Below are 23886 nucleotides of genomic sequence, written 5' to 3'. Positions count from 1 at the left end.
GTCCTGGACATTTTATGTATCACAAGCATGGCTTAGATGCCATATTATATCTAGACTTATGGGCGGATTATACGAAAGATCTTGGAGAAATATAGATGGCCTGTATCAGGTACATGGGATGACGAGTGCATCATGCGAGTAGAAGAAGCATTATGGAAAAAGAAAGCCAGACAGTCCCAGAAAGATGCCATCGAGTTATGGCGCAAAGAATCTCACAGAAGAACCGAGAAAGAATTCAGAAAAACAGAGTTAAGTAGGGAATCCTCAGAAAAAGCCCAAGAAAGGGACTTAATCGAAGAAGGTGAACGAGTTAGAACAGAACAGTCAGACAGACAGAGAAATGCCCTTATTAAAGGTATGTATCCTCTTCTTGCCGAGGGCTTGCCGAAGGCAACCCCGGAAGCACCCTGTAATTTACCGCCACCATTGGTCCCGATTAAGATAAGTCACAAACCGACCGCAGCTGAAATTTTTCTTTCGTCCTACTTGGACGACAGTCCCAGAATATGCAAATCCTATTCCGCCTGCTCACCCACAGCCTCCCGTTAATAATGTAATTCCTGTTCCTCCAGCCACTGGTCCCGGGGGTCAAGTTAATGTGACAGTACCCCCGGACCAGCCCACAGTAAATGTACCCGCTTTACCAGTCACTTTACCAGCACGTACAGTATTAACTGACGATTCTGGTTCAGGAGCAGTGGGGGGAAGTGCTCCTATCACCCCGCCTCAAGTAAGACGACTGACGCCGCGAGAAGCAGCGTTACAACGTACGCCAAAAGTGGCTACATACACAGACCTCAAGCGACTTCTTACTGACTGTGTATATGATCCAGTTCCAGGCGAAGATTATATGGTATTATATTCAGTACGTTTAAGACGGGTTGCCAACTTTTTGGTCACCCTGCCCGACATGAAGGAACATCTAGACAGAATATATTGTTTTGTCCGTACAGGGGAGAATCCAGGAAGTATTCACGAAGCTATGGCACACAGAAAGGTCGAGATTCAACATATGATTTTACAGTTCCTGATTAACTGTTTAATAAGAGAGCAAGATTATCCTGATAAAGATAAAGACGAGATGAAAGGCCTGATCAGGTGGAGTGACAATATAGCCGAGGGAAAACACAAGACACAAGGTAGTGTAGAAAGTATGTACAAGAAAATTCGTAAGGAAATTATAAGTATACACCAGAAAGAGAAAGCAAAAAGAGAAACTGAGAAAGAGAATGACTCTTCTAGTGAAGAGGTAGACAGCGAGAATCCCTCCAGAATAGCGTATGTAGGTAGAACTAGACTTTCCGACCGACATTCACGCCTAGATTACAAGAATGTTTTTCCTCCTCCAGTACCAGAACAGTGTTCTCTGGAACAAGTATTCCAGGCCACCGATGAAATTCTGAAATCACGAATAGGTTATAGCGAGCTTAGTACTATGTATGAACAAGAACTAGCCCGATCAGCAGTCCGATGGACTAGTGATTCTACCACGTTTCCAGATGAAATAGTGGCCCAAATGTTTCTGAAACTGCCCCCAGCCGAGCAACGTCTGGTGGGTACGTATATGATCCAGCACCTCATTACACTGTATGAGGATCAGCATTCTGATCCAGGTCCTTTACATGATGTATTAAACGAGTTGCTCCTAAACAGATGGAAAGGTCTAGGTACCGATTTAATTAGTATCATTCTAGAACAGCGCCACAAATACAGAACGTTCCTGAATCCACATTTTGTTCCCGTTCCACCCCCAGAAAGAAAATCATTCTACATAGACAGACAGAATCAGTTACGAGAAGTACATCCAGTTAAGGTAGAGGGGGGTGGTCTAGAACGAGTATTTGTTTACACCCCTATCACGAAAATAGAACTTCTAGAAATGAAAAAGTTAATACCCTGTCACGATAAAGATCCAGCAGGGTTCCACCGTGAATTAAAGGACATGCTCCGTATGGGAGAATACACGTATCCTGACATCATTAAAATGTTAAAGGTCCTGTTGCCTGCGGGCATATATGAAAAACTAAAAGAAAAAGAATGGGAGGTGGGAGAGAAAAAGATAGATTGGACCGCATTAGAGACTGAAGATAACACACGAGTTCCAGGTACCGGTCTTGGGGAAAAAGCTAAAGCTTTGCCCGAATTATTGATACAAGTCTTGCCAAGATTACTAGCCACGAAAAAGGAAGACTGGGATGCTATCTCAGCCTGTAAACAGAAACAAGACGAGGATACTAGTGATTTCTATTCTAGATTTGAGAAATGTTTCATTATTAATAGTGGTCTGAAAACAAGTAGTGAATCATATCCACATCTTTTTGTTACCAAACTAGTAGAGAATTCAAGTCCACAAGTTAAAAATCGAGTACTGAAAGTCGAAAGTACCTGGCAAGCTAATACTCCGTCACAGATGCTCCAGATGCTACAGTACCACCAGAACAGAATTAGGGAAGAGCAGGAACACGAAAGGAGACGTATGAAAGACACGAAAATGAAAGTGTTAGTTGCACAGTCTGTTCCACAAGACAGTCAGAAGAGGGGTCCGAATCAAGCCAGTCATCCTGCAGCTCCCGGTAAAGGGACATGCAATTACTGTAAACAGCCAGGTCATTATATAAATGAATGTGCAGTTCTGAAACACAACATAGCTACAGGTAAAACGAAAGAGAGACCACGCCCGTCTAGACAAGAACAAGTTTCACAGAATTCTCTGTCACCGCAGAATGCACCACAGACAGTTACAGTACCGCAGCCTATAGCTGCCACACAGCACGTTACACAGCAGATGTACCAGTACGCACAGTCAGAGTACCCAGATTATCAGCTGTATTCATGAAACAGCCTAGAGAGGGAGGTAGGCTTGCCTCATCGAGATTCCTGTAGATCAAGAGGGTCCCTATGTACACAGTCAAGTATTAGGGAAAGACAGAGTTTCTGATTGATACAGGGGCAAGTAGGACTACCATCAGTCATGACGAGGTTCCAGGGGCTCCACTCTCAGGCTCTAGAAATGTTTCCCTTGGATTTTCAGGAAAGCCTATTGTTAATGAAATATCGAAACCAGTTTCTCTAGAAGTTGGTCCATTGTCCCGAACTACAGATTTGTTACTCACGAAATCATGTCCAGAAAATTTATTAGGCATTAAGACTCTGAAAGAATTAGGCGCAGTTATATGTTGCTCCCCAGAAGGGGTGCGACTGTTTCTGAGAGACTTTAAAGGTCATTATGTGTTGCGTGATTTTGATCCAAGATTATTGAATGTACCACAGCATTTATGGGCGCAAGGTCCAACTGATGTAGGTTGTATGCACATCACACCCCATCGTGTCACTCTGAAGAAAGGTGTTGTATTACCACGAATCCGACAGTACAAATTGCCACCTGAGGCTGTAGCAGCCTTATCCAAAATTATTGACGAGCTGATTGGTCAAGGAGTAGTTGTAGAAACTGACTCCAATGTATGTAATTCTCCTATTATTCCGATTCTGAAACGTACTGATCCAAATGCACCTCCAGTTTATCGATTAGTGATTGACCTTCGAGAACTTAATAAATGTATCATACCCCAGTACCCAGTGGTTCCAGATATTTCTTCTCTATTGACAGCCATTGATTCCGAAGCTACGTTCTTCACTGTTATCGATCTCAAGAACGCATTCTTTAGTGTCCCCATTCATCCAGACAACCAGTTTCTTTTCGGATTCTGTTTAAATGGAAGAAGCTATAAATTTACACGAGCTCCTCAAGGTTTCACAGAAAGTCCTAGTATTTACAGTCAAGCACTTAAGACAACTAGACAATATTCACATGCCAACTGACACTGCTCTGCTCCAGTATGTCGATGATCTATTGATCACAGCCCGTTCTGAACGTGACTGCGAACGTGCGTCACTTACAGTCCTGTATTTCCTGGCCGAGATGGGGCACAAGGTGTCCCCTTCTAAATTGCAATTCTGTGTCCAGCAAGTGGTCTACCTTGGACACTTACTGTCCAAGAGGGGTAGGCAGTTGACACCTGACCGTATCCAGTTAATAGCACATCTTCCACAGCCCAAGACACAGAAGGAGGTACAAGCTTTTATCGGCCTCACTTCTTACTGCAGACAATGGATTCCTCAGTATGCATATCTAGCCAAGCCACTGATACAGTTAACGACACAGGAGGCAGCCGTATCGACTGTCCTCCCTTGGACCCAAGAACACACACTTGTTTTCAATGAGTTAAAGAGAGCTTTATGTAATGCACCTGTTCTAGCAACACCGAACTACAGTAAGCCTTTTACACTTTTTGTCACTGAACGTGATGGTACTGCATTGTCTGTTCTGACCCAAGATCAAGCATGACAATACAAGCCCTGTGCTTATTTTTCTAGCACATTAGATCCGGTGGCCCAGGCGCTGCCTGCGTGCCTCAAGTCAGTTGCAGCCACAGCTCTAGCTATCAGACAAAGTGATTCCATAGTGTTAGGACATTCCCTGACAGTACAAGTTCCACACTCCGTGGAAGTTCTTTTAAACCGAACACAGACTCAGCACTTGACAATTGCACGTTTAACAGGTTATGAACTGACACTGTTCCAGCCACACATAGAAATCAGACGCTGCAACATTTTAAATCCAGCTACACTGTTACCGTCAGTTACCTCAAATACTGCCACACATGACTGTGTGGAAGTTGTTAACACCATGACAAAGCCAAGACGAGACTTGACCGACATTGCATTACCTGATCCCGACATGACACTTTATGTGGATGGTTCATGTATGAGAACAAGTACAGGAGAACTAGTAGCCGCGTACGCAGTGACTACTGAAGCTGAAGTTATAGAAACACATCGTATTGACACCCTGTCTGCTCAAGCAGCAGAGCTAGTCGCTCTGACCCAAGCCTGCATACGAGCCAAGAACCTGAAAGTAAACATATACACAGATTCACGTTATGCATTCGGAGTCGTACACGACTTTGGAGTGCTCTGGCAAGAAAGAGGTTTTATGACTTCTCACGGAACCAAGATTCAGCATGGCCCTCTCATTCAAGCTCTGTTAGATGCAATACATTTACCAACAGCTATCGCCATCATGAAGTGCAAGGCACATACGAAAGTCACGGACATCATTTCCCAGGGTAACGATCTAGCAGATCGAACAGCCAAGCTTACAGCTCAGACTCCAGACATTCCAGTTAACACAATACAGACACACATTCCAGATCAGACTACTTGTATGACAGTTAAGGACCCTACACAAGATGTAATAGATATACAGTTACATGCTACTCCCGATGAAATCAAGAAATGGTCTGAACAAGGAGGGGTCCAGACAGATCAAGGATGGTTGACTAGGGGAAAAGCCACATGGTTTCTCCCCGACTCTATGGTTCAAGTCATTATTAACACCGCACATAGTCCAGCACACTTAGGAGAAAAAGCCATGCTAGACAGTATTCAGAACCTCTGGTTTAACAAGCATTTACGAGCAGCAGCCAAGCAGAAAGTGCGTACCTGCATGATCTGTTGTCAGTTCAATCCAGGTAAAGGTGTCCCGGTGGAACATGGTGGATTCCATCCTCCTGACCACCCTTTTGAAGTCCTCCAGATGGATTATATTCAGATGGAGCGATGTCGAGGTTTCAAGTATGTCCTCGTAGTTGTATGCGCTTTGTCCAGGTGGACAGAAGCATATCCAGTCCCAGATTACACTGCCAGGCAGTTGGTTCGTGAGTATTTTCCCCGCTATGTATTGCCTAGGGTCGTGTATTCAGATAACGGCCAGCCATTCTCATCCGAACTTATGAAACAAGTATCCCTTCTGTTAGGGTACCAGTGGAAGTTCCACTGTGTACGACATCCCGAAGCAGCCGGTCTCGTAGAGAGACATAACCAGACCCTGAAAATCCGTATTTCCAAGGTATGTGCAGAGAAAGGTGTAGATTGGATGGTAGCACTGCCAGTCGCCCTTTTCTATATGAGAATGGTCGCTCACTCCCGTTCAGGTCTGTCTCCTTATGAGATAGTGTTCGGTCGTCCCCCAAACATGTGGGGTACACCTAGACCACGTACAATTACAGATGTGGACAGTAATATGCTGACAGATTACCTGGCCTCCTTGATGTCTGCACTACAATCTTGTTGTTCACAGGTTGCCGCTGCTTTTCCAGACAACACCGAAGTGAAACCGCATGAGGTCGTTCCAGGCGACCTTGTCCTCGTGAGGAATTTTGATCGTTCAAGTCCGCTGGAAGGAGCCCCGCCTTGTACTACTTACAACCAGGACGGCCGTGAAGATCGAGGGAAGAAAAGGGTGGCTACATTCCAGTCATGTCAAAAGATTTCATGGACTCAAACCAAAGACTTCTCAAAGACTGCCCCGTTCTCAAGGACTGCCCAGACACTGAATCTAAACTTCCCCTGTTAGAGAAAACTCCGCAGCAGGAGTATAAACAGAAATTGAGGTCTAGTAAGTCAGCCAGTTTAATTGTCTAAGTCCCTCTCGGGTGAAACGGTTAGACAGGTTCCTGACATGTATGAGATAGACCCACACAGTGAGAGAGTTAGTCGAAACTCTAAGAGAATACGTTATCAAAAGAATCTTCGAAGTAGATGTATCGCTACTCTGTTTTTTCTGATATTTCTGAGTCTTATGGTTACTTGCATAAGTTATGCTTTACATTTATGTTTTCCCATTTCACATGTACATATGTTTTCTAATGTTACAGTAGAGCACACATTTAGTGACCTGCCTCCTCACGAGTTATCCTATCGTCTTGCCATGCGTAATAATACTTTTATCCGAATGCTACACTATTCACACCAGACCAGCAATGCCACTAATTGTTGGGTGTGTGGTCGACTCCCCCCTTTTCAGACAACGAAGGGAGTTCTGCCACTCTTTCCCTATCCATTTTCACACAATGGTTCGTGTGGAGCATGGTCCACGTTAACGTCATCCTCAAATGATATGTCCCTTCTGAATAGAACATGTTTCCCAGACAAGGAAGGACTTTCCCATAGAACAGGGTTAGATCTAGAAAATGAAGTATATGATCTAGGTAATTATTCCTCGAATTTCATGGTTTTGAATGTTCAGTCCGAGACTACTCCAGATTTGCCTGCTATTTCAGTTCTACCCGTCAAAGGCGAATTATGTGTCCTTTGTCCCCAATTCGGGCGTCTCTAAAAGAGACTCCCTATCAGCATTGTAGCCCCCCCTATGTTCCTGGGGTCTGTCCTGTTCTTCGCTGCCTGATCCAGAAGTTTCGGAAAATGTAATTCTTTTATTACTTCCCCCTCTAGAATAGATAGGTCTTTGTTGGTAGGGTCTATCACCCCGGGGTTCGTTTCTGTTGGTATAGTAATCTTTATTAGTGTAGGGGTAAACTACCTCTTCCGAATACTTCTCTACATCCCTTTTGAATTTTTTAAGTTTTTTATTAGTAAGGTATTCCCTATAACCTTCAACATCATGGTTAATTTCCTCAAGTTTCTTTTTTGCTTCCTCAAGAACTGGTGACTGCTTAAATTGTGTTTCTAACTTGTCTATTTCTTGTTTCTCTAGATCTATGATCTCTTGTGCCGTTTCGATGATTAATATGAGCCAATCGCGGCTGCAACGATTAGCTATTAATGTCCAGGTCTCTATAAATTTTGGATGTTCGATAAAGAGACCTGGTTCATTCCGGACTTGCAAACCCACCACACTCGAACATAAAACACTAGCGTAATTTGCTCATGCGAAGAAAAAAAAAACTGCTGCCAGATCGGCGTCGCAGCTTTATGTAAAAGATTCATGGGAAATGCTTAATCCGCGTGCGCATCCCCTCCCCACGCAAATATCACGCGTTGCACCTTCTCGCGGAGTGGATCTGAGCACCACACCATGTCCCTCCTCAGTCTGTCTCCATCACCTCTGCGGCTTCCCCAGTCTACAGTACACTGAGGACACCCTCCAGATCTTCTCCAAAAAGTATTTCTGGTCTCTTAGTTTGACCTCTTTTATCCACCACTACCGCTCCTCCACCTCACCTTGAACCCCTGCAGGGGTTCACAGCCACTCTCGCCTCACCGTAACCTGAGCCTCGCAGTGCGGTCTCTCCCTCGATCAGCTCGCACCCTCACAGCCCCACCCCCTGCATTAAACTACAGCTTTCAATCTGCGGCTTCTCTTACCATCCTCCTCTCACAAGCTCTTCCTCCCTCAGCCCTGCATCACCACGAACCGTCTCGCCCACCGACACTCCCTCCCTGCAGTTCTACAGCCTCCCCCCTCGACCTCACAACTCCTCAGTCACCCACCCTCTGTCTCACCCCACCCAGTCATACCTCCCAGCCTCGCATCACACGCTCACCTCACCCCTATCCCTCACCTGTCACCCCCTGCACGCTCTCACCCTCCACTCGCCCCTCCCCATTGCATCTCTCACCCCTGCATCACCCCACTCATTCCCCATCCTCGCAGTGTCCCTCTGCATCCTTCATCCCGCCCTGTGTCTCACACCCTGCATCACCCCCACACTCCCAGCGGCTCACCCCATTCACGCTGAACGCTAGCAGTGTTTGTTGCATCTCGTGATTGACCCCTTCGAGCCCTCGCCCTGCCGGTCGGTGCTGCTGGGAGCCATGCCTGCCCTCCTCCGGAGCGGATTCCTCAGTCTGCCTTAAACATCTACCCTTTGGGACTGTCCTTGTACTCAGCACCACTGCCCTGCACCTTGTCACGGGGGGCAGGAGCACTCGGACGCCCGAACAGCCCGTGGGAGGGTAAATTGACCAGAGAGAAACTTTTCATTTGAGGAGGGAGGGGAGTTTAAAGGGCTGAGGATAACGTCCAGTGGGAAGCTGCGGAAGGAGCGAGGAGTGCAAGAGCCAAGTCAAAGGTGAGTGCCCCCCAACCCCGGGGGTGGGGGTAGGTGTGTGTGTTTGAGGCCTAGGGAAGGATAAGGGGCATGGGCTGTGGTGTCCATGAGCAGGAAGAGTTACACATCCCTATGCAGTGAAGTCTACATACCTCCCTCAGTGCACCTCAACCTACAGCTGCCAGAGAACGAGGTCTACACAGCTGTCAGTGCATCCCCTGCACCCTTATGCAAGAGAAGTGTGGCCTACACAGCTCGGTTAGTGCATCTCAAGCACTCGACTGCCAGAGACTGAGGTCTACACAGCTCGGTTAGTGCATCTCAAGCCCTCGACTGCCAGAGACTGAGGTCTACACACCTCTCTGTGCATTTCACCCCTGCTGCCAGAGACTGAGGCCTTATCATACACCTCTCTGTGCATTACAACCCCGCTTCTGCCAGAGACTGAGGTCTACACATCTCTCTGTGCATTTCACCCCTGCTGCCAGAGACTGAGACCTCATCACACACCTCTGTGCATTACAACCCCGCTTCTGCCAGAGACTGAGGCCTTATCATACACCTCTGCATTTCACCCCTGCTGCCAGAGACTGAGGCCTTATCATACACCTCTCTGTGCATTTCACCCCTGCTGCCAGAGATTGAGGTCTACACAGCTGTCAGGGCATCTCCTGCACCCTGATGCAAGAGAACTGTGGCCTACACAGCTCGGTTAGTGCATCTCAAGCACTCGACTGCCAGAGACTGAGGTCTACACACCTCTGTGCATTTCACCCCTGCTGCCAGAGACTGAGGCCTTATCACACACCTCTCTGTGCATTACAACCCCGCTTCTGCCAGAGAACTGAGGCCTACACATCTCTTAGGGCATCTCAAGCACTCGACTGCCAGAGACCGAGGTATACACATCTCTGTGCATTTCACCCCTGCTGCCAGAGACTGAGGCCTTATCACACACCTCTCTGTGCATTACAACCCCGCTTCTGCCAGAGACTGAGGTCTACACACCTCTCTGTGCATCTCACCCCTGCTGCCAGAGACGGAGGCCTTATCACACACCTCTCTGTGCATTACAACCCCGCTTCTGCCAGAGAACTGAGGCCTACACATCTCTTAGGGCATCTCAAGCACTCGACTGCCAGAGACCGAGGTCTACACATCTCTGTGCATTTCACCCCTGCTGCCAGAGACTGAGGCCTTATCACACACCTCTCTGTGCATTACAACCCCGCTTCTGCCAGAGACTGAGGACTACACATCTCTGTGCATTTCACCCCTGCTGCCAGAGACTGAGGCCTTATCACACACCTCTGTGCATTTCACCCCTGCTGCCAGAAACTGAGGCCTTATCATGCACCTCTGTGCATTACAACCCCGCTTCTGCCAGAGAACTGAGGCCTACACATCTCTCTTAGGGCATCTCAAGCACTCGACTGCCAGAGACCGAGGTCTATACACCTCTCTGTGCATTTCACCCCTGCTGCCAGAGACTGAGGCCTTATCACACACCTCTCTGTGCATTACAACACCGCTTCTGCCAGAGAACTGAGGCCTACACATCTCTTAGGGCATCTCAAGTTGCAACACCTATTGCATTGTAATCCGTGTACCAAGGTGTGCATATTAATGCACACCTTGTAGGTTTTATAAACACAAAGTTAAAGCATTGTAATGACAACGAAAATAACCTTCAACATCTTGGAAAGAATGTTTATGCTATTGCATGGTTTTCTATCACATTAATAAAAACCATTACCGTTTCCAATGCCAATAGCTCACACTCGTGGAAATGCGCTGCAATAGATTGCGTATTTGCAAAACTTAGCATTTTAAATTACAAAAGCTTTTATGGATAAGGAGAAACATTGGGTGAGGAGTAAGATGTGTAGGCTCTGTCTTGATATAAGAGTGGAGGGGGAATGCTGAACGGGGTATTTCGCCTTCTGCCAGTGGTCAACATTTGCCTTTAAAGCTACTGAAGGTATGTGCCTGCCTATCCCTTATTATGGAATAGCTGTGATTTCAGGGCTGTACCTTGTAAGACTGCATGTGATCGATGTAAAGTATGGTCTTTTTTATTTGAGCAATGTTAATAAAAAAAGATTTTTTTTAACCCATAAATTCTCATGGAGTGCTTACTACTAGAACAAAATAGTTCTTTGAAGGGCAAGCAATGGAACCAGAGATGCATGCCAATCAAAGCAATTGTAAAGGGGGAACAGCCCATGGGATGCCCAAGTACAAGTTTGACAAGCTGGGGCACCAATAAGAAGCAGGCGAATGATAGTGACAATGAAAGCCAAACAATGATAACTATAGGCGAACTCCAAGCCCATCTAGGTTCACACTAAGCCCCAATACAGCTCGCAAAAGACAGAACATGCATTGTCTAGACCTGGACGCAAAAGCTTCACATATTAACTCCAAACACAATAGCAGCAACTTTGATGCTCACGATAAACTTTGTGTGTGCACCAGTGCACCATTTGTGAGAATGAACAGGGTTACTGAAAATGCTTTTTTGGGAAATACGGTCAATTTGTTAATCCTCTCATGCGTAACTGCACTTTCTGAGGGACCCAACTAAAGTGTCACATTGATAACTGAATACTCTCTAAGAGAACATTGTCAAATGTTTATTAGATATAGAAAAACATGGTTTACGGGAACATATAATTCATTTGCTCCAATAGGATTTCAAGCAATCATCTTTACACATTAATGCTCACGTAGATTCCCAACAGAACGGAGCCCAGAAAAAAAACGCACCCTTATATGGAGATGGTTTGCATAGCAGGTGTTACCCAACAACAAAGTCCACCCAGACCACCTTCCCCCATTAAAAAAATACAAACACACGCACCTCCATCCGGGGAGGGGATAGTGCTACACCATAAGTAAAAGCCATCTACAGACATGGATTCTACTTTAGAATATACCACAGGAAAATCTTGCAGGTTTAGCACTTTGATCACACAAACAAGTAAAATGATTAAAATACAAAACAGATAAAGGAAAAACTATTTGTTTTGCCTTTTTGAAAGTTTTCTTTCCCCTTTGAAGTGGCGACATGGCTCAACAAGACAAGTACTCGCCGCTAACACGTAGGTACAAACTCGGGTCAAAGGACTGAATGTATCCAAAAACTTTCACCCCCTTATTTTCTGTGCACTTAAATGATATAATAGAAAAAGGCACATTAAAAATGCATTCAAGAGATAAACGAGCCAGATATACATGAAAATTAAATAAGAGATAAAGACACAGAAAGGGGCTGCACTATCTATACAAGGCGCAAATCACTATCTTTACAGGTAAGGACGAACGGGAAGATCGTGCCTGTGAAGGAGGCATTGAAGAACGTGTAGATGTGCTCCATGGTGCCAGGATTGAATACAGAAAGTCTGCCATGCATGTAGTCTAGATACACTCCCACCTTCCTTGGATGGTCACGCAGGGACAACGCTGTTATTTCAGGGTAAGTGTGCGCCACATAGTCCCGGGCATTCTTCCCCACAACCCAGACTCCTTTTTCAGGTGGCCATGTGAATCCTTGCTCCCTGCTCACAGACTCTCCCATTACCCCAACAAGCCACCCAGTTCCATCCTGCAGCACTTCCACCTCCCAGTAATACCTCCCTGATGTGAACCCTTTGGCCCCGAGCACGCAGGGGTAGTTGGAGAATCTCTTGGGTGTGTTTGGTATGGGCAGTTCTTGTGTGTTATGTCTCACCCGCTTCCGTCCCTCCGACAGCACAAGAATGCGATTAGCGGTGCGGGCATCAAAGGTGACCACAACTTTGTAACACTTCACCTCCAGTTTCAGATTCTGAAACACCACCTCCCTGCACCGCTTCAGGGTTCCTTTGATGTCCCTCAGGAGTTCCCACGCCGGCTCTTTACACTTCTTCTCCAGCTCCAAAATCAGGGTACTGAGGGAAGCAGCCTGATTAGACAGCTTCCCCATGTTTGTACTCTCCACCTGGGTCAGAACTCGATCTATGTCTGCCATGATCGATTGTAGTTTCTGCTCTTTGTTTTTCAGGAGGAAACGGAGGCCCTCAATCTCAGACACGATGTCCAGCTTGCTGACTTCCAGCTTCTTCATCTGGGCTTTATATTGCTCGCCGTTGCGTTTGGCTTCCAGTAGGCCTTCCATCTCTTCTGACAGAGGGCCCAACCATCCTTCAAGTATTTCCTTGTAGAAAAGTAAACACAGTTAAATAGTGTATACACTTTAACCAAGAGAATGTAGCAGATGCGCCCCTTTAGTACAGTTCAGCAATCCACTTTGTCGGTGTAGTACAACTGGGACCATTGGCGCTCTTCTGATGCAGAAATATTTTCAAGAATTCTTGTAGTTTAACTAATTACATGCAATAAAGTGTAAAAAAAACCTGTTGACAGCAGGTGCACTGTTCGTGAATACTTAAATAAACAAAAACATCATTATAAGGAAGCGGATCACATCTAAGGGGCAACGAAGTAGACTTTAATACACTATTGTTTGTGTGGAGCCACAGCCCAAATGCATATCAAATTACTTGAATCGGACTTCCAGTGGGAAGAAGATTTGCAAACATTAAAAAGACAGAACCCCAGCGATAAGAACACCTCAATGCTGCACTGGAACCTAGTAGAAGTCTTACAAGTCCAGTTTACTATTATCCAAGAAATAATGAGATACACTATGTCAGATAAAGCACTGAAACTAGAAGACTGCATTAAAGATGTGACAAACGGTCTGCAAAAATGTTAACTGATATGTTACTAAACTGCACTCTAATTATAGTGGCTATGACAGCTGTTAACTATATCAGAACAAGCATTTGCAATGCAATCAGTCTAGTCTTTGGGACCTTATATGTATTAAGCTATGCAGCACATTATCCTCGGTGCTGAAACATCTACTGCTCTTTAAAATGAAGGGAAAGTACGCACCAAACTGCAGAACACGCCAGGTATGGGAACACATTGAGAGAAATACTGCTTATAAGCAGGAAATTGTAATGCCCAAAGCTCTATTTTTAATTTAAAAAGCAGCCCCTACAATGGTCACAAAACTGAAAATACAAGTTTTGAAAAAAAAATGTATTGTCTATGGGTGCTCATTGAATACAAGTTTATATGGCCTGGAATCTAGGGAATGCTAAAGTGATTCTGGTATTTTACCGACCTTTACTGGTCGTTGTCTATCAAGACAGTTAAATAGAAGCAGTTGAACAGAAAAAAAAAACCTAAGCTTAGGTGGAAGCAGACCAGTCCTAGGGTAATCTCCAGATGCCACAAAGTACATACAACAGACCTTCCAAACAGTGCAAGTGCTGTCTACGCTCGACCTAAAAAGGGGGTACCCTATGTGAAAAATAGATGGGTCGCCAAGAACTTGGTAACAATGCAAGAAAAAAATCCTCCTGACCACTTCTTTCTAGCGAGTCAATATATGTACCCCAATGCCTACAGAGAAATCTGATGCTAAAAGTCAACCAGGTAAAGCATGCGCTCAACTTCTTGTAATGACGCAACGCTGCGAAAATACTTTTTCTGCTAGCTCGTTCCATTTTATTGGCTAGATAATCCTGAATGCATTGCTCATATTATTAGTTAGTGTTACGGCTCTCCAGTGCATTCATTTTAATGTTTCTTATAAAATTATTACAACCAGAGATAAAAGTAAATCTAAAATACTCTCAATTGCACCCGGTCTTCCAAAATGTTCTAAGAAAAAACAAACCACCTCGCCTGTGTCCCATAGCAGCACTTTAGTTTAAATATTCCACTTCCAATAGATAAGAAACATTTAGCTTCGATGAAAAGCAAGTGGAATCCCAATTAAAACGATGTGAAGTGATAATGGATATTAACTTATCTAAAAAGAGTATTTCGTTTGCTCCATAGATATTTACTGCAAGTCTTTATGAAGTACAGAAAAGCAGTCGTGTGAATTCCTTTGTCGTGTCATTCGCTATGTTAAAAATGGCTCCCAAAGTGCACAAATTGAGTCTAACATCTTCATGAACTGCTTTCTCGTAACCGTGTCGAATCATTCTATAGTTAGTGGGTCATTACAGAGAAGAATGGATTACTGGAACTATATCCGGGACTGCCCTACCTGGTCAATCAGCTAAGGATGGCCCGGAGTGATGTCACCTGCATGAGCTTATGCCTCTAATCCGAAATACCAGCACCGGCTCCCAGTCAGACAATGGTCCCCTTTTAAACTCTTCTTTTAGGTCGAGTCTACTACACGGGTTTGAGCAGGCCGTCTTGTGGCGTATCAAAACCATAGAGCGTATTGGAGCCCACAGACTACTCCCCCTTTGGTTGGCGTTCTTAGTCAGTCATTTTCCCTCTTCTTTAGTGCCCTGGCTCGTCAATCTCCCGTGGAACGTTGCCTCTTTACCATCAATTTGACTGGCATTTCTGCTTGCTTTTCAAGCTGAACTTTGTGCAAAGCACTCCATGAGGACTTTTTTGCCGTTTCCAGTAAGCAGGCCTCTCCTCCCGCAGCCCACCCTTCTGCGCTCGCCTGTGCACCACTCCACTGTATTTCTCCCCGTTATCTCCAGCGCTGTCTGCAGTGTTGTCACCCTACCCCTGCTGTTATTTGGAGGTCGAACCCCTGTTGCTTTCGCCTCCCCACCCGTCTTAGCATGTTACCCAATGCGCCACCCAGTCCCCAATTGCATCGGTTTCCCTCTCGCAAGCTTTTCCTTCTTTAGTGTCCGAACAAACTCGGATCGGCAACAAAAAAGCTAGCGTGCAGAGAAGCCAACATAGCTGTATTAGTTTATAGGAGTGATGCGAGCGCCTACGAAATAACGGGGATGTATTTAACTTTAAGTAAGAGGTTTCTCCATAGCTGATCCGAATGCTTAACACCATAGCCAATCGGTTAGAATGGCGAGGCCCATTGGGTTTGTCAGTGCTGGTCCCGTTTTTGGGCAGTTTGACTGGTCCTATGTATATTCAGCACATTTCTGCTGCATCAACGCTCTATACTTCTCTCTCCAACAGCTAATTGCTTAGACAGTAAACATGTTCAGCTCCATGGTAGTTGAAAAGACTACTTTCTCCCCATTTGTACGTGTGTAAGCCATTTGGGAACCGCGGGTGTCAAAAAGGTCTAGGGACCTTATCTCGTTTGAAACTTCTGTTAATTATTCCCATAAGATCTCACATTGTTTACATGTATAGTCGATTTATGTCGCTTCCCCGGATGGACAGCAGTCTTCTTGAACCTACAAGTGTTGGAGGCAGGTATAAGGCATGGATCTTTTGGGGCGGCAGGGGGGGCTATCCAAGCCCAGTGGAACAAGCTTCCACGGGCGGATTGCGACCAGGAATAAGAATATTTCGACGTTTTACTCCTCATCTAGTGCAGAGCAATCATGCACGTCATTGTGGCACGTAGGCCAGTGGTTTATTTAAATGCACGGATCATTCCATATCCCCATGACCTCTTTACAAGATAAATCTACACAAACAATGCGGTAGGGCATTCCTCTGGGCCTGCCTCGGCCCTCTCGCGCCTGCGCTGGACCCCCTGGTTACCTTGTAGACCCTGGCCGCCTCGGCCCTCTCGCGCCTGCGCTGGACCCCCCTGGTTACCTTGTAGACCCTGGCCGCCTCGGCCCTCTCGCGCCTGCGCTGGACCCCCCTGGTTACCTTGTAGACCCTGGCCGCCTCGGCCCTCTCGCGCCTGCGCTGGACCCCCCAGGTTACCTTGTAGACCCTGGCCGCCTCGGCCCTCTCGCGCCTGCGCTGGACCCCCCAGGTTACCTTGTAGACCCTGGCCGCCTCGGCCCTCTCGCGCCTGCGCTGGACCCCCCAGGCCACCCTGGTTACCTTGTAGACCCTGGCCGCCTCGGCCCTCTCGCGCCTGCGCTGGACCCCCTGGTTACCTTGTAGACCCTGGCCGCCTCGGCCCTCTCGCGCCTGCGCTGGACCCCCCAGGCCACCCTGGTTACCTTGTAGACCCTGGCCGCCTCGGCCCTCTCGCGCCTGCGCTGGACCCCCTGGTTACCTTGTAGACCCTGGCCGCCTCGGCCCTCTCGCGCCTGCGCTGGACCCCCCAGGCCACCCTGGTTACCTTGTAGACCCTGGCCGCCTCGGCCCTCTCGCGCCTGCGCTGGACCCCCCTGGTTACCTTGTAGACCCTGGCCGCCTCGGCCCTCTCGCGCCTGCGCTGGACCCCCCTGGTTACCTTGTAGACCCTGGCCGCCTCGGCCCTCTCGCGCCTGCGCTGGACCCCCCTGGCCCCCCTCGTTACCTTGTAGACCCTGGCCGCCTCGGCCCTCTCGCGCCTGCGCTGGACCCCCCTGGTTACCTTGTAGACCCTGGCCGCCTCGGCCCTCTCGCGCCTGCGCTGGACCCCCCTGGTTACCTTGTAGACCCTGGCCGCCTCGGCCCTCTCGCGCCTGCGCTGGACCCCCTGGTTACCTTGTAGACCCTGGCCGCCTCGGCCCTCTCGCGCCTGCGCTGGACCCCCTGGTTACCTTGTAGACCCTGGCCGCCTCGCGCCTGCGCTGGACCCCCTGGTTACCTTGTAGACCCTGGCCGCCTCGGCCCTCTCGCGCCTGCGCTGGACCCCCCTGGTTACCTTGTAGACCCTGGCCGCCTCGGCCACGGGGCGCACGCAGTGGGACCGGTGCTCCCGGCACCGCACGCACCCGGCGCAGACCAGCGCCCGGTCCTCCTCGCAGAAGAGCTGCAGCGGCTGCCCGTGCTGCTCGCAGCGGGCCTCCTCGGACACGCAGCGCCGCTTCACCAGCTTCACGATGTTGCCCAGCTCCCAGTTGGGCCGCAGGTCCCTCTTGTAGGAGGCCCGGCGGCAGCGGGGGCAGGGCAGGCAGCCGCCGGGGCCCTGCTCGCAGACCTCCACGCAGGCGCGGCAGAAGTTGTGGCCGCAGTCCACGGACACCGGGTCGCGGAAGAAGTCCAGGCAGATGCAGCAGGTGACCTCGGCCTTCAGGTCCGGGAAGCCGTTGGACGCCATTGTGGAAGGCCCCGGACACCTCTGACAGAGACCGCCTCGGTGCCCGCTCTGAAGCACTCAACGCTCGCGGGTCGCGCGCGCTTTGTTTATAAAGTGGAGCTGCGAAGTCCTGCTCTCGCGAGACGCTCGCGGGAAAACAAGCGCAACTTCCCTTGAAAAAAAGACTGTTCCTTTAACACCCCCACCCAATCGTGTTCCACTTGATGGCAGGTCTTCTCACAGAATAAATGTATTAACTGAAGAAACAGCATACAGAAACGCGTCTGTGCTTGTTTAGGACGTTGTTCACCCATAGCATATGTTAATTAGTAACGTGTAAGCGTTTCTTCACTGTTGAGGAAAAGATTTTATTATTTCGTCAAAAATATTTAAATGCTCATAGCAGAAATATTACCCAACCGTCGAGGCTGTCTTCTTCTCTGTGATGTGGGTTTGAGGGGTGGTAATAATGTCGTAGACAAGCCATGATGCGAGGCGTGTATGCGTGTCAGTCCTCTTTCTTTTTCAATTGGTTCCCTCTTTCCCGTCACGTTTTACCAAGCGGCACGCAGTACAGTCCCTTTTATGCGTTCTTGGTGTCTTGCTTAACTACCAGGGTTGCGCAATTGTACTCGGGCGCGTGAGCCCGTGCTCTCTCGACGTCTGGCGCACCTTCCCTGACTTCACTGGCTCCTGTGTCTACTTCCTCAGTCCCTTCTTTAGCTCATGCCGAGCAGGTGCGCTGTCGCTCTGCGCAGGCGTAGTGAGCACACCCTGCCTGGCTCACTCTGTCAACCTGTCAATGCGCAGGCGTAGTGAGCGTCCCCTGCCTGACTTCCGTGCCCTGTTATACTTCCGCAGTCCCTTCTTTAGCTCATGCCGACCTGTCAGTGTGCGCAGGCGCGGTGAGCCTGTGCCGGAGCTCGCAGCCCTCTCGTACCTTTCACCCGTGTCCGGGCGGAGCAGCCTCCGGGGAGGAAGGAGCCGAGGGTCCGCCGAGGTGAGTGTGGGGGCCGGGACGGCAGCGGGAGTGGGAACCTTGGGGCCGGGCTCGGGGGGAGGCATGGGGCTCTGCGCGGGTAGTTTCCAGGGGTGGGGGGTGCAGGGTCCGCCTGTCCCCCTCCCCGGGGTGCTCGTGGGTAGGCCCGGAGCCGGGAAGGCTGTCGTGACGGGTCTGTTCACGGGTGGCAGCCCCCCTCTGCCTCGGTGGAGGGTGTCAGTCGGTTCCGTGTGTGTTGAGCAACGCGTTCCCATGAAGTGTGTGCTCTGGGCTCTCACTTTGACTGGTGACTAGTATTGTATTGTAATTGCCTTTATATAGTGCTTGTTACCCCTGAGGCGGCGTCGAAGTGCTATTTCTGCAAGTAGCAGAACACATAGAGGATTAGTGTTGAATTAGTACAGTGAAACAAGTACATTTTAAGTGGTGGATAGGTTAGTCAGTTATTTGGAATGATAGCAGAAGGATAGAGGAGGACAAAGGGTTTGTATTTATATAGCGCTTGTTACCCCTGATGGGGTGTTGACACACGCTATTCAGGAAGCCCATAACGGATTAGTGGTGAATTAATATGGTGAAATATGAAGTCATTTCAGTGGTGGATATTAGTCATTTGGAGTGAGAAGGATAGCGGAGGGATAATAGGGAAGAAATGTTTGCATTCATATAGCACTTGTTACCCCTGATGGGTGTAGAAGCGCTTTCCTTGCGAGGAAGACGACACTCTGGAACCCATAAAGGATTAGTGTTGAATTAGTATAGTGAAACATGCAAGTCCATTTTAAGTGGTGGATAGGTTAGTCAATTATTTGGCATGATAGCAGAAGGACAGAGGAGGACAAAGGTTTGTATTTATATAGCGCTTGTTGACGCACGCTATTTAGGAAGCCCATAAAAGATTAGTGGTGAATTAATATGGTGAAATATGAAGTCATTTCACTGGTGGATATTAGTCATTTGGAGTGAGAAGGATAGCGGAGGGATAATAGGGAAGAAATGTTTGCATTCATATAGCACTTGTGACCCCTGATGGGTGTTGAAGCGCTTTCCTTGCGAGGAAGACGACACTCTGGAACCCATAAAGGATTAGTGTTGAATTAGTATAGTGAAACATGCAAGTCCATTTTAAGTGGTGGATAGGTTAGTCAATTATTTGGCATGATAGCAGAAGGACAGAGGAGGACAAAGGTTTGTATTTATATAGCGCTTGTTGACGCACGCTATTTAGGAAGCCCATAAAGGATTAGTGGTGAATTAATATGGTGAAATATGAAAGTCATTTCAGTGGTGGATATTAGTCAGTTACTTGGAGTAAGAAGGATAGCGCAGGGATAAAAGGGGAAGAAAGGTTTCAATTTATATAGCACTTGTTACCCCTCATGGGTGTGGAAGCGCTTTTCTGGCGAGTAGCACGCCACTCTGGAACCCATAAAGGATTAGTGTTGAAAATTAGTATAGTAAAAAATATGAAGTAATTTGAGTAGTAGATATGTTATTCAGTTATTTGGGTAGACAAGGGTAGGTGGCGGGATATAAGAGGGGTAGAGCTCGCATGTATTATTATTTCCTTTGAGTTGGAGAAGTGAAAGTAGACGAGGATACGTTGTCACACTTTGCAAGCCTAGTTCCAGGGGGTACTAAGTACATTAAAACCTTTCGTTAAAAAAAAAAGAACCATACCTGTATTTTTACATTGTTGTTAACTAGAAAGGGTTACAACTGGATTGCAACATACCTGTTTCTGTTTAATTTATTCCTGGATGAATTGTCTGCAGCCCCAATGGTTTATATCTGCTTCATTCAAGTATGAATGAGATTTTCAAGGTTACCACTTACGTCCCCCCATCTAATGTAAGTAAGCATCTTGCACTGAAATAAAAAAACACAATATGCGAGAGGTGTGGCGCCGCGGCCAGGGCGACTGACGCTGGAATCTGGGGATCAGGGTTCGATCCCCGGCTCCGGCGGCAGGTTAGCCCAGCACCATGCGACTCTGGGCAATAGCTTGCTTAATCTTCCCGACGGCCCCCCAGCGCCTAGAGACCCTAACGGGTGATTGTGCATATAAATGTGGAACATAATGCTCAAATAATTTAGCAGGATTTGAAATGTATATGTATTCAGATGGGGGGGGAGGAATAACCTTACCTCCTGAAGTGTGCAGGATTTTTTCCTCTTTCTTTTAGAAGGATTAGCTGTGCCTGTCTTAAATAATGGAGTACCAACTTAAATGTCTAGAGCAACGTTGGAGCTTCACCAGGTCCCACTCTAACAAATTGACTTGCTTCTCCTTTTTATATTGTGAGAAGTTGGCCTGGTATATGATGCTTACTAGTTCTTTTATGTTATGTTATGTTATTTATGGGTCTTGTATAGCGCAACGGCTACTCCAAAGGAGTGTCCCGGCGCTTTTGTGCTCCAGACCCAGAAAAGAGACTGAAAAACATAACGACAGAAAAGCTAAAACATAGGATGTAGAAAATAGAGCTCTAATCAGAGAATAACCAAGTCTTAAGACCCTTCCTAAAGGCCAGCAGATTGGATGTGGACCGTAGGGACAAGGGTAGGGAATTCCACAACTGAGGGGCCAAAAATCTGAAGGACCGCCCTCCCAGGCGTGCCCTCTTTATACGTGGAACTGCAGCCAGTACTAAAGACTCCGATCTTAAGGATCGCGTCGGCCGGTAAAAAGCCAGCCTCTTCTGCAGGTATTTTGCACCCGTGGCATGCAGTGCTTTGTGGGCTAATGTCAAAGCCTTGAACATTATCCTGTTCCGTATGGGAAGCCAATGGAGGGATTGCAGCAAGTTAGAGGCACTGGCTCGACGATGCAAGCCGAAAATAGCTCGTGCTGCAGCGTTCTGGGTCACCTGCAAACACTGTAGAAGGTATTCTGGGAGACCCAGATACAGAATATTAGCATAATCCAATCTGGATCCAATGAGGGCCTGTACGATTATTCTCCGGTGTTCCTGGGACAGTAGAGGGAAACACTTTCGAAGCATCCGGAGAATGCCGAAACAAGTTCCTGTAAGGGTTGCCACCTGGGAATTGAGCGTAAGCCCATTATCAACTTTGATTCCCAGGTTCTTAGCCCAATTGGAAGCCTGAGCTGGAGGGAACTTGTCGGCAGGCCACCAACCATGCCAGTCCGGTTCCAAGGGACATCCAAAGAAAAGTATCTCTGATTTATCCGAGTTGCACTTGAGGCTGTTCAGATGGAACCAATTAAAAACAGCCCCAAGGCACTCACGGATACTTTCCCCATCGAATTCTTCGCTCTTACGGCAGGTTAAGAGAAGCTGGGTGTCGTCAGCATATGAGACGATCTGGGCCCCGTAGGACTCCACCAGAGTCGCCAGAGGGGTCATGAGGATGTTCAATAAAGTCGGGCTCAATACTGAGCCCTGAGGAACTCCGACTCCCAATGGCGGCATTTCGGCAGATCCAGGAGGGCCCCAGACCGTTTGCCGGCGGTTGGCCAAGAAGGAACAAAACCAATTGAGCACCGTCCCCCCTAGACCGATGTCATGAAGTCTTATGAGGAGATCCTCATGGGGGACGGTGTCAAAGGCCGCCGACAGGTCTAACATGACTAGCATCACCCTGCCTCCGTCATCCAGCACCTCCTTTACAATCTCTGAGACTTCCAAAAGCGCCGTCTCGGTACTCAAGTTGGATCGAAAGCCCGATTGAGACGCGTGGAGAAGCTCGTTAGACTCCAGGAAGTTGGAAAGCACGCTATGGACGTGCTTCTCCAGGATTTTAGTCAGTGCTGGAAGGAGCGAAATTGGTCGATAGTTGGACGGGACTTCTGGGGCAAGGTTGGGCTTTTTGAGGAGAGGAATCACCATAGCCTGTTTCCAGGAAAGTGGCAGAACTCCCTGACTCAATGAGAGGTTGAGAATAGGATTGGCTAGTGGGTTGACAACATCTACCATTCTGGCTAAAAATTTTGCCGGGTAGGGATCACATGGTGAGCCAGATTTAAGGTAGTCATCACCTTGTACCATGCCAAGCAACCCTTATGATGATTGGTTGTAAGTCAACCTTATAGACCAGCTATCCTAGTGGTAGCATGGACAAAGCTGTCTTAGGCTAAACTCTGTAAAGGAATGTGAAGCAAGCTGTTTTACCATACACAATCCCCTTGAATACCAAATGAAAGGACACCACACAGATATATATTGAAAATATATATATATATTTATTTACTACAAATCCCCTATACTCTTTATGAGCACAGAAGCAAATGCGTTAAAACAAAACACAGTTTAAATATACAAAAGTTGCACAATATGGATGAGCCCTAGGGGCCACCTAAACCATATATTAAATTAGTGGTATAAGAACCACCAATTGGAAAGGAAGTAGGCCTAGGGCCTGGGGAATCGCTGGTTCTGTTCGGGATTAACAGTGAAGAAGTTGGGAAAGGCCCGCGGGACTCGGGTGCAGCGCTTAAAGCACACGCATGCACCAATGCAATGTCAATGGTGCGTAAAAGTTATAAAATTACTGTTTAAGGAACCTTCCGACTGACCTAGAAGGACAAAACTTTAGATCTAGGCACTAGAGGTGTGTATCAGTGTAGGAACACCGGCGTTGCTGAGTTACCTCACCCACAGGAAGCGGGTGCACAGGTGCCAAGTAGTGTCGGGTTTCGTCACGCAGGTCGATGGTGCCTGGAGATGAAGATGCTGCAGGCGGGTCGTCGAGGAGAGTTCCGGTGGATCCAAGGATGGATCTGAAGATGTGAAGACCTGAAAGCAGAGGGGACAATGTTCAAAGTCACTAGCCAGTGACTACCGTGGAACCAGGATGGAACCAGGCGATGTCTGGTGCAAACAGGTGAAGAGGTGCAGCTTGTCTCCGCAGCCACGTGGACACGAAGAGGTCGAGGACGTCCAGGAGTCGGTCACGAGCTGTCCCACGAAGGCTCTAGCTGATGGCGGTGTCGGCAACTTGATTGGCGCAAACAGGCCTTGGCTAATGCAAGCACCGCAGGAAGTGAAGAAAGCTTGTTACTCGGACCAGCAAGGTCAGAGCGGGTGCTCCTT

The 23886-nt window shown here is 47.8% G+C and overlaps 2 protein-coding genes across 7 annotated transcripts in view; one reads left to right on the top strand and one right to left on the bottom strand.

The window, feature by feature from the left end:
• Window positions 1–11438: 11438 nt before the first annotated feature.
• Window positions 11439–17860, bottom strand: LOC144762017 (E3 ubiquitin-protein ligase TRIM39-like). Its single transcript, XM_078647180.1, has 2 exons — window positions 17455–17860; window positions 11439–13050 (listed from the first exon to the last, which is right to left on the bottom strand). The coding sequence occupies exons 1-2, from the start codon at window positions 17848–17850 to the stop codon at window positions 12136–12138; spliced, it is 1311 nt and encodes a 436-aa protein (XP_078503306.1). The 5' UTR covers window positions 17851–17860; the 3' UTR covers window positions 11439–12135.
• A 756-nt stretch (window positions 17861–18616) lies between these two features.
• The window catches only part of DNAJC5G (DnaJ heat shock protein family (Hsp40) member C5 gamma), a 219731-nt gene continuing 214461 nt past the window's right edge, over window positions 18617–23886 (top strand). For 2 of the 6 annotated variants that reach the window (XM_078650088.1, XM_078650086.1), the window contains exon 1: window positions 18617–18829. In XM_078650088.1, the coding sequence (XP_078506214.1) occupies window positions 18632–18829 (198 nt within the window). In that variant the 5' untranslated portion in view covers window positions 18617–18631. Of the gene's footprint in view, window positions 18836–23886 lie in introns of all 6 variants that reach the window. The other 4 variants (XM_078650087.1, XM_078650084.1, XM_078650090.1 and 1 more) reach the window with 3 other exon arrangements.

The sequence above is a fragment of the Lissotriton helveticus genome, chromosome 6 (assembly GCF_964261635.1).
Source record: "Lissotriton helveticus chromosome 6, aLisHel1.1, whole genome shotgun sequence".
Taxonomy (NCBI): Eukaryota; Metazoa; Chordata; class Amphibia; order Caudata; family Salamandridae; genus Lissotriton; species Lissotriton helveticus.
Note: the sequence above shows the minus strand (reverse complement) of the source record. Positions and strands in the feature narration are given on the sequence as shown.